This window comes from Cololabis saira, chromosome 17 (assembly GCF_033807715.1).
Source record: "Cololabis saira isolate AMF1-May2022 chromosome 17, fColSai1.1, whole genome shotgun sequence".
Lineage (NCBI taxonomy): Eukaryota > Metazoa > Chordata > Actinopteri > Beloniformes > Belonidae > Cololabis > Cololabis saira.
Genome location: NC_084603.1, coordinates 42362364 through 42380039, shown reverse-complemented (window position 1 = coordinate 42380039; position 17676 = coordinate 42362364). Strand labels below are relative to the sequence as shown.

The 17676-nt window shown below is 42.8% G+C and overlaps 1 protein-coding gene across 1 annotated transcript in view; it reads left to right on the top strand.

Annotated features, from left to right (window-relative positions):
• The window catches only part of pdzd8 (PDZ domain containing 8), a 103032-nt gene that overhangs the window by 30182 nt on the left and 55174 nt on the right, over positions 1–17676 (top strand). Inside the window, exon 4 of the mRNA XM_061746183.1 lies at positions 9786–9888. Coding sequence (XP_061602167.1) covers positions 9786–9888 — 103 coding nt within the window. The remainder of the gene's footprint in view (positions 1–9785; positions 9889–17676) is intronic.

Genomic DNA, 17676 nt, shown 5'->3' with positions numbered 1-17676 from the left:
GGTCAGCGCCGTCGCAGTAGAAGGACCAGAATGCAAGGCAGCGCAGGTTAGCAGCCCAATAATAATAACGAAAGTTTGGGAGGGCCAGACCACCTGCAGACTTAATTTTTTGAAGGTGAGTTTTGTTCAAACGTGGCCGTTTACCCCGCCATAGGTATGTAGATATAACTGAGTCAAGGGACTGAAAAAAAGAACCAGGAATAAAGAGTGGTAAGGTCTGGAAAAGGTACAAAAATTTAGGTAAAATGGTCATTTTAACTGAATTGATGCGACCCACAAGAGACATTGACAGGGGTGACCATTGTGTAAGGGTTTGTTTGGTCTCATTTAACAATGAGATAAGATTCTCTTGGAGCAGGTCTTTGTGTTTCCTTGTCACAGATATGCCTAAATAGGAGAATTTGTCATTTGCGATTTTAAAGGGAAAATTGGAAAGGTCTAAAGCATGCGATTCGAGATTGGTAGGGAAAAGCTCACTTTTGCTGAGATTCAGTTTATAGCCTGAGAGTTTCCCAAACTGACTGAGAAGTGACAGCGCAGGGGGTAATGAGGCCAGAGGGTGAGAGATGAAAAGCAAGAGGTCATCGGCATAAAGCGAGACCTTATGTTCCCTGCCACCTCTCCAGATACCGGACACATCCTCACAAGATCGGAGCGCTGTGGCAAGCGGTTCGATAGCCATGTCAAAAAGCATGGGACTAAGGGGGCACCCCTGACGGGTTCCACGATGCAGATTAAATGGTTTTGACCGTTGAGAGTTAGTACGAATTGAGGCTGTTGTGTGTAAATAGAGAAGTTTAATCCACAGAGCAAAGTTCGGACCAAAACCAAACCTGTCCAGCACAGCAAAGAGATAATCCCACTGGACGCGATCAAATGCCTTCTCCGCATCCAGAGAGACAACGCATTCAGGGATAGCCTCAGAGGCAGAGTAGATAATATTGAACAGTCGCCTTGTGTTGAAGTAAGACTGCCTACCTTTAATGAAGCCAGTTTGGTCTTCAGATATAATTGTGGGGAGGGCATTCTCCAGCCTATGGGCTAGGACTTTAGCTAGGATTTTAGCATCTGTGTTTAAGAGGGAGATGGGCCTGTAGGAGGCGCATTCAGTAGGATCCTTCCCCTTTTTAGCTATGAGGGTGATGCAGGCCTCCGAAAAAGAAGGAGGGAGGGAACCGTGGCTGAAGGATTCTGAAAGAACTGTAGATAGCAGTGGGGAAAGCAGAGTAGAAAATTTCTTTAGAAATTCCGCCGGGAAGCCATCAGGGCCAGGACATTTACCCGACTGCAGTGAAGAAATGGCTCGAGTAATTTCCATCAGGGATATCGGTTCTTCTAATGTCTTCCTTAGATCTGGTGAAAGACTGGGAATACTAAGACTATTTAAAAAGTCCGCAATCTCATCTCGATCAGTCTGAGATTCCGAGGTGTATAGCTGGGTATAAAAGTCCCTGAATGCTTCATTTATGAGTAAGTGGTCTGTAGTTACATGGCCATTTGGTAATCGAATCTTAGAAATATTTTGTTTAGCCTTAGAGCCTTTAAGTTAGTTGGCTAATAATTTGTCAGATTTGTCTCCATAAACATAAAACCTGGTTTTACTTTTCAGAAGTGACTGTTCAATTGGGTGAGTGGTAAGCAGGTCAAATTTAGTTTTAAGTTCTAGCCGCTTTTTGTAAAGATCTGGGGATTTAGTCCGAGAATATTCTTCATCGACCTCTTTGATTTGGCGGGAAAGGTCTGATCGCTCCCTATAAGATTTTTGCCTCACCCTAGTGGTGTAGGATATAATCTGTCCCCGGAGATAAGCCTTGAGGGAATCCCAGACAGTTAGACTAGACATTCCTGGAGTCATATTCGTGGATAGGAAAAAGGCTATTTCCGTTTCCATAGATTTAACAAAATTTGTGTCCGACAGCAGAGTTGAATTGAATCGCCACTGTCTGTCTCTCTGAGGTAGGTCAGGAAGGGACATGGTTAGAACCACAGGAGCGTGGTCGGAAATGACAATGCTCTGATAAGCACAGGAATGAACCAGGGGAATCAGTTGATTATCAATAAAAAAATAATCAATCCTCGAGTATGTGTGGTGCACTTGTGAGAAAAAGGAGTATTCTCTGTCACATGGATGTAAAGAACGCCACACATCACAAACACCGTAGTCAGAAAGGAACGCCTGAATAAGACGGGCTGACTTACTTGCTGTGCCGGGGTTGGTAGAGGATCGGTCTAGGACTGGGTCGAGCCAGCAATTAAAATCACCACCCAGTATGAGAGAATATGTATTAAGGTCAGGGAGCAGTGAAAACAGTCGTTCAAAAAAGACTGCATCATCTGAATTAGGGGCATAAACGTTCACAAGTACGACCAATGTATTGAATAATTTCCCAGAAACGATCACGTAGCGACCAAACTTGTCAGAAATCACATTGTGCTGCTCAAATGAAACATCCTGACTGATCAGAACTGAAACTCCTCGGGCCTTAGCTTGAAAGGAGGAGTGAAATCTCTGCCCTGACCACCTCGGGAACAGGCGGCTATTATCAGAACTACGAATATGAGTTTCTTGTAGAAAGGCTATTTCTGTTTTAAGGTGTTTTAGATGTGAGAAGATCCTCTTCCTTTTAACAGGGTGATTCAGACCCTTAACATTCCAGCTCACCAACTTCAAGTATCTACTCATAATATCTAAGAAGAAAAATTAGGTGTGCACAATGACCTAGGCAAAAAAAAAGAGAACGGAAAGGAGGTTGAATGTGACCCACATTGAGTAATGAGTTGAAAAGAGTTAATGCAAAGTTTCTGGCAGTGACATATCCCCCCGACCCACCCCCCCCAACTAAGACAGCTGCTATAGAAAAAAAAAAATAAAAAAAAAGCAGCAAGCTCTTCAAAACAAACAAAGTGCAATAACGCATCTTCCAATCCTACACACTAATAGCTTTTGCTCCCGTATCATGGGTGTATACCTATTAGCACCTTAAAACGTGTAGATATAAATAAAAAAAAGGAATACCCTCTCAAATCTTGACCTGGAAGTCCCGATATGAGCCCAGAAATATTTGTACAAAAATATAAAATATAAAACGTCCGACTTAAGCAGCGTAAAAGTAAGGTTAATAGCTTACAATTATTACAAAACTTATAGGTAAATCGGAAAAGCTTTTTCTTTTTTTTTTTTCTCTCCCTCTTCACCACTTATTTTCCCCCTTCCCTCAAATAGCCAAAAAGAACTGCAAATTAATAATATTTGCAAAAGGGCAGTCAAACTAACAACAGAGAAAATACTGGTTGTCGCGGGGTTAGTCACCCTCCCCTCAGGGATAATGTGGCTCACGTAAAAAAAAAAAAAAAAAAAAAAAAAGAGAGAGAAAAAAAAAGTCAGTCCGTGAGCGTCAGTGAGCCGCACCGGGCTGCAGGCGGAGCCGTGAAAGCTTCCAACGGTCCCGTTACGGCGGGTTTGAAGTTTTGCTGCGACTCGTGATGAATTTGCGCGCCTCATCCACGGAGCCGATCCACTTCCTGGCCCCCCCGGACAGCGTGAGCCGGAGCCGGGCGGGGAAGAGCAGAGCCGGCTTCAGACCAAGCTGGTAGAGCTCCGACATGACTCCGCTGTATTCCGCTCGTTGGCTGGCAACTTCGGGGCTGTAATCCTCCACTATCCGGATGGGGTGGCCGCGATATTCCACCTTTCCTCTACGGCGCGCCTCCCTGATGAGGAGATCTTTCGTCTGGTACCGGTGAAGGCGCAGGATGACCGGACGCGGTCTCTGTCCCGGGGCCGGCTTGGCGGCGAGCGAGCGGTGCGCTCTGTCTATCTCTGGCGGTGACGGCAGCGTATCGTTCCCGAACACCTCACACAGCAGCTTGGAGAAGAAAGCCGCCGGAGAACCGCTCTCGGTCGACTCCGGTAAGCCCAGGATACGGATGTTCTGCCTTCTGCTTCGGCTTTCCAAATCCACCACCTTAGCCTTCAGCCGAGCATTATCATCCCGTAGAGTCGAGCAGATGCCTTCAAGGTCCGTAACTCGCTGGCTGAGGTCTTCTGTGGCGAGTTCAAGGGACGAAACCCGTTGGCCATGGTCCTCGACCGCGAGCCGCGTTTGGTCGAGTTTGGAGTCGAGCTGACTGAAAGTATTTTTGAACTCTGCGGCCAGGGCAGCGCGGTGTTCCTCCAGCAACGTGGTAATGGCCGCCAGGGTTAAGACAGCGCCAGCCTCGTCCTTTTTTCCCGACTTGCCGCTCTTCGAAGCCATCTCGGAGGTAAGTGGGCTCGTTCGAGACAAAAAAAAAGAAAAACAGCAACAGGGAATCCCTTTTAAAGGAAAAAGTTTGAAAGTTTGAGGGCTTGGTGGTTTAAAAAGTTTGGCATTTACGGGAGCACTCACGAAACACGTCTACTCCATCTGCTCACCAACCGGAAGCCCCCGCTGTTGCAAATTTTAAGTTATATTCAGTTTATTCAGAGTATTGTAAAGCTGTTCTGATATGTAAAACCTTACAATTGAAACAAAGATCTGCTTCTTTTATTACAGACCAAACTAACTTATTCATCGTTCTTACCTGAGATATGCACTCACTCTCTCTCCTCATCTAAAGCTGGGATGTTTCAATTTGAATCTTTATAAGACTCCAATCAGTTTGCCAAAGCTTGTTTTGGTAGAATGACCAGAACGAGCCACTGTTGCCTTGGAGAAACGGAGGTGGAGAAACGGAGGTGGAGAAACGGAGGTGTTTGTTGCCAGACAGCTTGAGTGTAGTTGGTGTTTTTTATAGACGCAGGATGATCGGATCAGCTCATCTATTAATGATGAGTGCTAGCCATTATAATCATCCTGTCTGTCTGCTTCCCTTGTCCTCCTAAATCACCTAACGACACACACACGTGTATAGATGTGTGTGTCTGTATATGTATACTGTGTACATACACACACAAAATCATGTGAACAATAGAGGGGATGTGCATGACGTCACAGATGCGACTTCACAGCGGGTTAAGCCCACTGTGTCGGAAAGACCGAGTGTCGGAAAGACCGAGTGTCGGAAAGACCGAGTGTCGGAAAGACCGAGTGTCGGAAAGACCGAGTGTCGGAAAGACCGAGTGTCGGAAAGACCGAGTGTCGGAAAGACCGAGTGTCGGAAAGACCGAGTGTCGGAAAGACCGAGTGTCGGAAAGACCGAGTGTCGGAAAGACCGAGTGTCGGAAAGACCGAGTGTCGGAAAGACCGAGTGTCGGAAAGACCGAGTGTCGGAAAGACCGAGTGTCGGAAAGACAGAGTGTCGGAAAGACAGAGTGTCGGAAAGACAGAGTGTCGGAAAGACAGAGTGTCAGAAAGACTGAGTGTCAGAAAGACTGAGTGTCAGAAAGACTGAGTGTCAGAAAGACTGAGTGTCAGAAAGACTGAGTGTCAGAAAGACTGAGTGTCAGAAAGACTGAGTGTCAGAAAGACTGAGTGGCAGCGTAAACTTTCAGTTTGAGCAACTGGAAAACATCTAAAATGGGAAAGAGCTGTTGTGCGATCGACTGGACTCATAGATTTAGCAAGAAATCAGAGTTATGGTTTTACAGACTGATGAAAAATAAGCTTAAGAGAGACAAATGGATCGCTGCAATTCTCAGAAACAACTGGATTCCAGGCAACAAAACTTGAATTTGCGGTTCCCATTTTGTATCAGGTAATGTTGGATTTTTGGGTAGCTAACGTTAAACGGTCAAATCATAAAGTTTGGTGTCCTCATCACTTTAATTTCTACAACAAATCCTGTTTTGAAGTCGGACCAAGCGTCAAGACTTTCGTAAGCCTTCAAGCTTTGCTTCGTGTATTTCCCCGGTGTTGAAATTAAGTTCATATAAATATCAGGAAACTGGATTTGTGGCCAAATATTAATGTCCATGGACCACTGGTTCTTGGTAACTGTACCAAATATTAATGTCCATGGACCACTGGTTCTTGGTAACTGTACCAAATATTAATGTCCATGGACCACTGGTTCTTGGTAACTGTACCAAATATTAATGTCCATGGACCACTGGTTCTTGGGGTAACTGTACCAAATATTAATGTCCATGGACCACTGGTTCTTGGTAACTGTACCAAATATTAATGTCCATGGACCACTGGTTCTTGGTAACTGTACCAAATATTAATGTCCATGGACCACTGGTTCTTGGTAACTGTACCAAATATTAATGTCCATGGACCACTGGTTCTTGGTAACTGTACCAAATATTAATGTCCATGGACCTCTGGTTCTTGGTAACTGTACCAAATATTAATGTCCATGGACCACTGGTTCTTGGGGTAACTGTACGGGTCACTGTTAAGTCCAACTGCCTTTAATTTAAGCTGATAATCAGCTGTTATCCCGTCTTCTCCACTAGTTGCAGCTGTTTTTACCACTCAGTGCAGTAAGGGGGCTGGTCCAGTGGGAACGTGACGTTAATGCAGACCCTCTATATACTAAGTACTCCCTCAGTGGATGATGATGAACTGACCAGCAGGTGGGCAGACCTTTTATAAAAACAGACATTTTGGCGTTTAACTGGTGTGGAGCATTCATTCATGTGTGTGTTAAAACAACGTCCAGAGTAAAAGACATCAGCAATAGCTGCAAACAAGCCTAGACTGATGTTGCAACCTGACAAGGGTTGTAAAACCATTTCCACACAATTTGTAGTTCAATGTTGCAGCAGTGAAAAAGATTTTCATAAGCAGAAAGCATTCAAGACAATTTGTAATTTCCTTCTTTGTAAGAACGTGCGGTGTAGTGTTTTTGTATCTTTTGGTTTCTTCTGAAGACTCAAGAACATGGGAGGCATTTCTAAAGCCTTTACTTCATACTGTTGTGGAGAGTGAGTATCCCTGTTAGTGTGAGTACTTGATTGACTACGTTTACATGCAGTCAAAATTGGGGTTAAGGTCAATATTCCTTTTTTTTTCACACATATTAATGGTTGATACCATGCTGGTAAAAACCTAAGGCATATATATGTGCATTATTACTATATTTAATATATATACATATATATATATACGCATATCCGCTGCTAAACCAGGAAGCAAGAACACATGGAGTTACACGTCGAGCACTGGAAATCTGCAACAAAAACCACAAACGAAACACAAAACCGACACGGAGCCGACCAAAACACGAACAACAATCGACCCAAATCTCGAGATCTGATCCCAGTCTGAGCTAAACTACCGCCATTAACTAACCCCAAAAACTACAGAGCAAGCATGCAGGTGAACAAGCCTGTGTGTGTGTGTGTGTGTGTGTGTGTGTGTGTGTGTGTGTGTGTGTGTGTGTGTGTGTGTGTGTGTGTGTGTGTGTGTGTGTGTGTGTGTGTGTGTGTGTGTGTGTGTGTGTGTGTGTGTGTGTGTGTGTGTGTGTGTGTGTGTGTGTGTGTGTGTGTGTGTGTGTGTGTGTGTGTGTGTGTGCGTGTGTGTGCGTGTATGTATATGTCTGTGTGGCTATGTGAGCGCCCCCTGCAGGTTTGCAGCACCTCCGGTTGTAGTGACCGGTTATGAAGCGTTTTTCTTTTGAAGATGGTTTCTTGTTTTATATGGTTTTGTGCTTTGCATCGTTTCTCTATTTGCAGCGTTTGATGATGCTGCATTTGTCTTTGTTTTTTGCAGCACGTTTTTTCATTTGCACCACGTTCCTCTTTTTGTACCTGGTTTTGAGTTTGTAAATTTGAATCGTTTCTGTAATTGAAGCCGTTTTCCTGAGACGCATTTGGCCGTTGCAGTGCGTTTGGCCCTTGTTGGCCACCGTAGTAATGAAATATAAACAATTTATGCAATTATAACTGAAAACTTTAATGTTTTCATACCTTTAAACATATTTAAAAGCAAAAACATGGCACCAGTTATTTTTGTGTCCAACAAAACATAAAATTTTTCGGCATAAACAAAAAAATACCAAAAGTTGTAATGTAATGATGAAAATAAATAAATCAATGTTTAGACATATCAATTGATTTTTAGGAATTAATATGAGAATCGATTTAGAAACGGAAAATCGATTTTTTTCAACACAGGCCTAGTCAAATTAAACTTTATGCTAAATAAAATGTCAGATTTTCAAGCCAAAATGAGCTAGGCCCCCAGAGTTAATGCTGGTAGGGCTGCTCAACTAAACCATAAAAGGTTTGACCAAAAACGCCAGTGTGACCTCTGATACATAAATATGTTTGATACACAATAAGAGGGCCGGTATCACCGACACATGGCCAAGTGGAGCCGATGGCTGGTTGTACAAGTCGTTCAGAAGAAACCAGTTGTTGTTGCAGCAAATCTACAAGCTCCTGAATCATGAAAGTACTTGGTTTTGCCTGCATGTTGTTTTTTCTCTCTTTACCTTCTATTATACCAAAACAGTAGTTGGCATGAATGCCCAGCAGGTGGCGGCATCGGCTCATCTGTGTGTGATTGGTGAGGTGACGGTGGCCTGTGTGTGTACAAGTACTGATCTGTGTGTGTACAAGTACTGATCTGTGTGTGTACAAGTACTGATCTGTGTGTGTACAAGTACTGATCTGTGTGTGTACAAGTACTGATCTGTGTGTGTACAAGTACTGATCTGTGTGTGTACAAGTACTGATCTGTGGTTGTACAAGTACTGATCTGTGGTTGTGGGACAGTCAGACGAGCTCAGAGTTCATTTCAGTTAAATTCAAAATTATTTAACGTTGTTAAAATGCTAAATTAATTTTACACAGCAAGCCGACCTGAAAACATGCACACAGCAAAAATACTAATGCTGATGAACTGATATAAATGTTGTAAATCTCAGTTTACAAGATTGTTTACATACTGTATACATATCAATATTTCACACATACATTCATAAATTCACACATAAATTCATGCAGGTATGAATTTCTTGCCAGGTAGATCCTTTTACATTTTTTAATTACACTGCTTTGTTGTTAAATGGTCATCGACAATCGACATACAGGACTGTCTCAGAACATTAGAATATTGTGATTTTCTGTAATGCAATTACTAAAACTAAAATGTCATACATTCTGGATTTATTACAAATCAAATGAAATATTGCAAGCCTTTTATTATTTTAATATTGATGATCATGGCTTACAGTTTAAGAAAACTCAAATATCCTATCTAAAAAAATTAGAATATTCTGGGAATCTTAATGTTAAACTGTAAACCATAATCAGCAATATTATAATAATAAAAGGCTTGCAATATTTCAGTTGATTTGTAATGAATCCAGAATGTTTGACATTTCTTTTTTAATTGCATTACAGAAAATAAAGAACTTTATCACAATATTCAAATTTTCTGAGACAGTCCTGTACAATATATTAATATTTCACACATACATTCATAAATTCACACATAAATTCATGCAGGTATGAATTTCACCTTTTACATTTTTTAATTACACTGCTTTGTTGTTAAATGGTCATCGACAATCGACATACCTCATCTGAGTGTCCCATATTTGAGAGCAAAACCAAAGTTTCAAGTGATGACACAGTGTATAAATAATGGCCTGATGGTCAGAGGTGAAGCTTCTGACACTTCTGAACGCTCCAGTAGAAGTGTTGAATTGTTAATCATGAATTTTTCCAGTCTTTTGAGGTACACGGAAAACCTGCTGCTTTACAGTGACAGTGGATGAACAGAATCACGGATACTCCCGAGTCTTACAAACCGACCCAAACAGACATACATGTTACGATCCACTCTGTAGGGCTTGGTCATTATCTGACCGTGGCTTTTCTGTCGTGTGTTTTGTCTTGTGCTACACAGACTGTTCATCCTGGGTTCCTACGACAGAGAGACGTACGTCCACAGCACCCTGGAGCTGAGCCCCCGCCCCTGGAAGGAGAAGACTCGCAGCTCCATCAAGCAGGTACCCACTCCTCTCCCTGCTGGGTTCCTGCTCTTCCTTTGGTTTGGCAGTTCTCCTTAATCATCCTTAAAGACATAGAACATCATTCCACAAGTTATCTTGTCTTTGTTTTTTTGCCAACATAATTTTCGTTAACATCACGTTGACGGGGGGGGGGGGGGGGGGGGGCAGTGTGTTTAAAGTAAACCCCTAGTTGAGCCGTTCAGATGTGGTATTAAGGCTGAATTCTGGTTCTGGTTAAACCTACGCCGTAGGGTACGCGGCTACGCGGGAGTCTCTCCGTAGCTACGCCGTAGCCTGACCTGCACCTCCCAAAAAATGGAACTACGAGCAGTCGTGAACTTTCAGCGCTCTTTTCTTCATGTGTGTGTTTTTTTTGTTTATTTTTTGGGTTTTCTTGGTTTTTTGCACGATAGTTGTCCTTATCTCTTTGATTCACTGTGACCGGAAAAGCCGGAAGCTAAACAAAGTATCAACTAGTGCTCTGGTGGGGTACTGCACCACGGAGAAATGGAGTGATGGAGAAGTCTGAAGGGTTCACGACGGCGTCACGGCAACGGCGTGTGCTCTGCGTTGGTTTAACGCAGGACCTTAAATCAGCCTTTAGGATACTGTGTAGATGCAGCGCTACATTGTAGTCCTGGACCAGTCTTCTGCAGTCATCTCTTGCATGTGCTGGGCTGTCTTCATGTTCTGGTCTCTGGAAAGCACCTAGAGACAACTTCTGTTGTATTAGACGCTATAGAAATACAATTGAATTGAATTTTCCCAGTCCTGGACGGAGGATGATGGTTGATGATGGAGCTGGGAGATTGCAGGTGTCCAGCAAACTTGGTCCCTGCAGTGAAATTCCTTGAATGGTTTAATTATATTTATTGAATGAGAAAAACTCCATTCTGATTTTTCTTAAAGAAATATTGTGTTTCTCCCATCAAGTGTTTCATCAGTGGTCTATCTTTGTTCCTCGTAGACTCGCTTTTGTATCCAATTATCATCCCAGTCACCCGGAGATCATCTATGTCAAATCACACTTTTTTTGTCTTCACCTCCTGTCCAGCATTAAATTGCCTCCACACCATCTTTAGTGGAATGTGCTGAAAGTCTGAAATGCAAACTTGGTTGTGTATTCTCAGATGAAAAGAAGTATACAAGAAAAAAAAGGACTTTGGTTCAATATTCACAGTTTTTTTTTCTTTTTCAATTTTCCATGTGGGATTTTGCATTTTTTTGTTCTGTCTTGTTTTGTATCATTCCAACTTTTTTGATGTAGGATTTTAAGAATATGACATTAATTTAATATCAGTAAATCCAGGAAAACTCGCTTTGATATCAAATTCACCAACATCACAGACTAACTGACAAGTATCTAGCGAGTGCAATATTCAGACACTTGTGAAAGTTTGGCATCACTATTTCTTTCCGTTTCAGTCTCAGTTTGAAAGCGACTCTTGTATCTGATTTGCTGCGGTTGATTGGTGAAAGAGTTTCCCACAACTGCATTCCCAACATACTTGGGTCTCTTTATAAAATGGCTCTAAAAACGTAGAGCTTCTTTTTGTAACGTATCAGGTATGTTTATGTAAAATTAATATTATTTATTTATTTATTCAAACAGGTTAAAACAAAAAATAATCAGAATACATAAAATGTATATACCAAAAAAAACATACAAAACAAAGCCAATTAAAGAGACAACCCCTTCTAATGTTCTGTTTTTACAATTTCTTAATTTCACAGAAATGTAAATGTAAAATTCTGCCGTGAAATGAGTCCATCGGTTTCATTGGTGTTGTCATAAGTTTCAAATATAAAAAAAACCCAACAAGCCTGTGGTGAAGCAGCAGGGGGCGCTGCTTCACCACTTTACAGGAATAAAGTGGTGAAGCAGCAGGGGGCGCTGCTTCACCACTTTACAGGAATAAAGTGGTGAAGCAGCAGGGGGCGCTGCTTCACCACTTTACAGGAATAAAGTGGTGAAGCAGCAGGGGGCGCTGCTTCACCACTTTACAGGAATAAACTGGTGAAGCAGCAGTGGGCGCTGTTGCACCACTTTACAGGAATAAAGTGGTGAAGCAGCAGGGGGCGCTGCTTCACCACTTTACAGGAATAAAGTGGTGAAGCAGCAGGGGGCGCTGCTTCACCACTTTACAGGAATAAAGTGGTGAAGCAGCAGGGGGCGCTGCTTCACTAGTTTACAGGAATAAAGTGGTGAAGCAGCAGGGGGCGCTGCTGCCCCACTTTACAGGAATAAACTAGTGAAGCAGCAGGGGGCGCTGCTTCACTGGTTTACAGGAATAAACTGGTGAAGCAGCAGGGGGTGCTGCTTCACCACTTTACAGGAATAAAGTGGTGAAGCAGCAGGGGGCGCTGTTGCACCACTTTACAGGAATAAACTAGTGAAGCAGCAGGGGGCGCTGCTTCACTGGTTTACAGGAATAAACTGGTGAAGCAGCAGGGGGTGCTGCTTCACCACTTTACAGGAATAAAGTGGTGAAGCAGCAGGGGGCGCTGTTGCACCACTTTACAGGAATAAACTAGTGAAGCAGCAGGGGGCGCTGCTTCACTGGTTTACAGGAATAAACTGGTGAAGCAGCAGGGGGCGCTGCTTCACTGGTTTACAGGAATAAACTGGTGAAGCAGCAGGGGGCGCTGCTTCACTAGTTTACAGGAATAAATACTCCAAACCGCACATTAATGTTATAGATTTTTGGTGACATTGAAAGCAGCGAAGGTGACAATTTACATATATACAACATATAATTATTGCAGTTTTCCACTCCTAACCCTGGGTTTCCAGCGTTAATGCTTCGTTTGTACGTGGACACCTCGTCTTCACGTGCTCCATATTGGACACCTCGTCTTCAGGTGCTCCATATTGGACACCTCGTCTTCACGTGCTCCATATTGGACACCTCGTCTTCACGTGCTCCATATTGGACACCTCGTCTTCACGTGCTCCATATTGGACACCTCGTCTTCACGTGCTCCATATTGGACACCTCGTCTTCACGTGCTCCATATTGGACACCTCGTTGTGTCGACATATTATTGAAAGCTTATTTTCATCTTCCTTGCACTGATGAGATTTTCCCAACGTTGACATTTTGAGCAGCAAAGACATTTTTCAGGACCCTCCAGCAAATCTTCACTAATTGCTGCAATTTAGAGATATTAGAGTTATCACATCAGGCTGGTTTGGAAGTGACTAATGACCGTTTACAGGGAAATGTCAGGCTCAATTATCAGCTAGGGGTGCAGCAAACTCTGATGCCACCGTGCTCTCCACAACACTTTTGAATTACATTTGCAATCGCTCAAAGATTATTTGTAATAACCTCGTTGTATTTTCATGGCTGGTGTTTAAACACTTTGCAGGAGTTAAATTCCCGTCCAACAGGAGGCAATGAAATATCAAAACCTGACCTTTCTTCCTCTGCAGTTTTTCTCCTTCCACAACAGTGTTTACAAAATAGTTTCACAGAGAAGAAAACATATATGTTATTAGGGCCCGAGCACTTGCAGTGTGAATGCCCTATTGTATCTGTAGGAATTCTTCTTCTTCTTCTTCTTCTTCTTCTTCTTCTTCTTCTTCTTCTTCTTCTTCTTCTTCTTCTTCTTCTTCTTCTTCTTCTTCTTCTTCTTCTTCTTCTTCTTCTTCTTCTTCTTCTTCTTCTTCTTCTTCTTCTTCTTCTTCTTCTTCTTCTTCTTCTTCTTCTTCTTCTTCTTCTTCTTCTTCTTCTTCTTCTTATTCTTATTCTTATTCTGACAAAAGGAAGGCCTTTTTGCCCCCCAAAAAGTCACCAAATTTTGCATGCAAGCCAGGCCTGGCGATAAATTTGATATTTCATGGTTTGCATTAATGGGCGTGGCCTAACGGCTCAACAGCGCCCCCTAGAAAACTATTCTCTGCCATAGCTTTTGAATGGTTTGACATAGGAAGTCGTGGGTGGTGTCATGGGACTCTGTAATGAGTCCTTAAGCTTCGTTGGCCTTAATTAGCCCCGCCCCTTCTTCTGATTGGTTGTCCCGATTTTCTGCTAATAACTTTGGAATGGTTTGACATAGAGAGTCGTGGGTGGTGTCATCAGATTCTTTATGGAGTCCTTGACCTTCATTGGCCTGAATTAGCCCCGCCCCTTCTTCTGATTGGTTGTCCCTTTTTTCTGCTATAACTTTTGAATGGTTTGACATAGGAAGTCATGGGTGGTGTCATTTCTGATATGCTTATGGGGGGCGGTGGCCGTGAGTGCGAGGGCCCGTTCATCGCTGCTTGCAGCTTTAATTATTATTATTATTATTATTATGGTGTGTTTTCATCTGGATCTGGATCAACCTCTTAAACCCTCTGTTCTGTCCGGAGAGCCAAGAACACGTGCACGACCTACTCAACCTTTTGAACTTCTACACATACTCATTCAGGTCTGTGCAGTTTTTTACTTTTTACATTTATGTATATGCATCTTCCGGGATTAGTAGTTTGGTTGTGGATTGGTTTCTGTCACTCAATTAAAGATGAACGAAAAAATACATGTTATTAGTAGTGCTGTCGGGCGATTTAAAAAAATGAATCTAATTAATTACAGGATTTTTTAATTGATTAATCGAATTAATCGCATTTTAATCTCTAATCGCTAAAGGTCCCAAATAAAGAATTAGAATTCTAGGACATTGCAAAATTGCAGTGCATGACTAATCAATTGAATACACTAAGAAGAGAAGATTTGAAATCCACCTTTTTATTGGTGAAGTTTCATAAATGAAATTCAAAAGAAAAAGCTCAAGCACGTCAGCAAACCAATTAGGCCAGGTGCATTATTTAAAAATGCAATACAAATACAGTTAAATAAATAAAATTCAGAAATAAAATAAGGCTGAGTCTCAAATAGGCACTTAAGCAGACTCTCAATTCAAAATTAAAACTAAAGCTGACTCAATACAGCGATTCAAGTACTAGTAGCGTTTAAAGTGGAACTTGTCCGGACATTAGGGCTGGGCGATATGGCCTTTTATTAATATCTCTATTTTTATGCCATGTCACGGTACACGATATATATCTGGATATTTTGCCTTGAATTAACACTTTGATGCTACAATCACGCCAGTATGATGATTCTATATGTCTACATTAAAACATTCTGGTTCATACTGCATTAATATATGCTCATTTTAAAAGGAACCCTGGTTATTAAGACTTGTAGTCCCTAATTAGCCACAATTGTTCTCTTATACTAAAATATGTTGTTAGAAACACATAAAATAATCGAATTGCTTTAAAAACCTACAATGTTTATCACATATTTTGACCTGCGGGAGGCGCCATGTTTTACCTGCACAATGCATTCTGGGGGCGATGACGTAGTTTGGTGGCTCTGGGAAGATAAGCCGCGTTAGTTTAACTGGGACAGGTATCTAAAACATAGATGAGCAGCACTCTCCCGGCCGTGGAGGCTGACGAGGGAACCCATAAGACGTTTCGGTTCAGGCAAACTGGATCAAAGTTCTCGTGTGCTGTGATGCACGGGAGATCTGCAAAAATGATCAAAGTCGTGCGCATCTTACCAGTGCATTAGGCTACGGCGTCAACGGCGTAGCCTACGCCGTAGACGGCGTAGCCGCGGCTCTAGAGCCTGCAGCGCACCGCCATCCGCTCTCCGCTCTCGCCGGGATGGAGACGCCGGTGGGCAGGATGCACGTTTGGGTGGGCATAGCCCACCCCTGCCACCCCCTAAAACCGGCCTCGGTGCTGGGTCCACCGTTTGATGACAGACCAGAGGCTGAGGGGACTGGCCCGGGACTTTGACGAAACGGGAGGCACAGACTTCGCGTCAAATAGGCAAGAACACCTTTATTTAATTTAATGACGCCAGATCTGGCTGGGGTTTTTATTGTAGCATCGGCTATCTGCTATTTGAAACGTGTGGTCGGTTAGTCTATCTGAGTTTTATGGTGTTTTTATAGTTCATGCTTTATGGTGCTGTACTTTTTTTTTTACTTTTTTGTAGGTGCGCCGTCACCTTAAGGTTTAGCTGTGTTTTGATCTGTGTTTCTGTTGCGTCGTCACCTGTTTAGCTGTGTTTTCATCTGTTTCTGGGTGTCAAAACAGTGTACGGGGGCTAGCAGGTGCCACCGTCTGACGTCACTACCCAGAATGCATTGCGGTGTAAACAACAATGGCGACCTACGAGTTAAATTATATTTTCAAATTTTATAAAAACGAAGACAACAAGGTTTTTTATATCACATTGTTATAATTGATACCAACATTTATCTTTTAAGACCTACATGTCTTAATAGCCAGGGTTCCCTTTAAACTTTCATGCAAAAAGGGGGAATAAGTCAAATTTACCAAAACTGTATTTATTAAACAGTTACTAAGCAGTGAGTGGCACAAACATAAAAAGTGTCATTTCAAAACAGAAAGTGCACGTTGCATCTCTCTGATCACCTTCTGAAGAACATCTGCTAAGTAATGTTCTGGTCCTGGTTTGACCTGGTTTCACCTGGTTTTACCAGGATGAGCTGGTTTTACCTGGTTTTACCCGGTTTTACCTGGTTTTACCCGGTTTTACTAGGATGAGCTGGTTTTACCTGGTTTTACCAGGATGAGCTGGTTTTACCCGGTTTTACCTGGTTTTACCCGGTTTTACCAGGATGAGCTGGTTTTACCCGGTTTTACCTGGTTTTACCAGGATGAGCTGGTTTGACCCGGTTTTACCTGGTTTTACCAGGATGAGCTGGTTTTACCCGGTTTTACCCGGTTTTACCAGGATGAGCTGGTTTTACCCGGTTTGACCTGGTTTTACCAGGATGAGCTGGTTTGACCCGGTTTTACCTGGTTTTACCAGGATGAGCTGGTTTTACCTGGTTTTACCAGGATGAGCTGGTTTTACCTGGTTTTACCAGGATGAGCTGGTTTTACCCGGTTTTACCAGGATGAGCTGGTTTTACCCGGTTTTACCTGGTTTTACCAGGATGAGCTGGTTTGACCCGGTTTTACCTGGTTTTACCAGGATGAGCTGGTTTTACCTGGTTTTACCAGGATGAGCTGGTTTTACCTGGTTTTACCAGGATGAGCTGGTTTTACCTGGTTTTACCAGGATGAGCTGGTTTTACCTGGTTTTACCAGGATGAGCGGGTTTTACCTGGTTTGACCTGGTTTGACCAGGAGGAGCTGGTTTTACCCGGTTTTACCTGGTTTTACCAGGATGAGCTGGTTTTACCTGGTTTTACCTGGATGAGCTGGTTTTACCTGGTTTTACCAGGATGAGCTGGTTTTACCTGGTTTGACCAGGATGAGCTGGTTTTACCTGGTTTGACCAGGAGGAGCTGGTTTTACCCGGTTTTACCTGGTTTTACCAGGATGAGCTGGTTTTACCTGGTTTTACCAGGATGAGCTGGTTTTACCTGGTTTGACCAGGATGAGCTGGTTTTACCTGGTTTGACCAGGATGAGCTGGTTTGACCCGGTTTGACCTGGTTTGACCTGGATGAGCTGGTTTTACCTGGTTTTACCTGGATGAGCTGGTTTTACTTGGTTTTACCTGGTTTGACCCGGTTTGACCAGGATGAGCTGGTTTTACCTGGTTTGACCAGGATGAGCTGGTTTGACCCGGTTTGACCTGGTTTGACCAGGATGAGCTGGTTTTACCTGGTTTTACCTGGATGAGCTGGTTTTACCTGGTTTTACCAGGAGGAGCTGGTTTGACCTGGTTTGACCAGGATGAGCTGGTTTTACTTGGTTTTACCTGGTTTGACCTGGCTTTACCAGGATGAGCTGGTTTTACCTGGT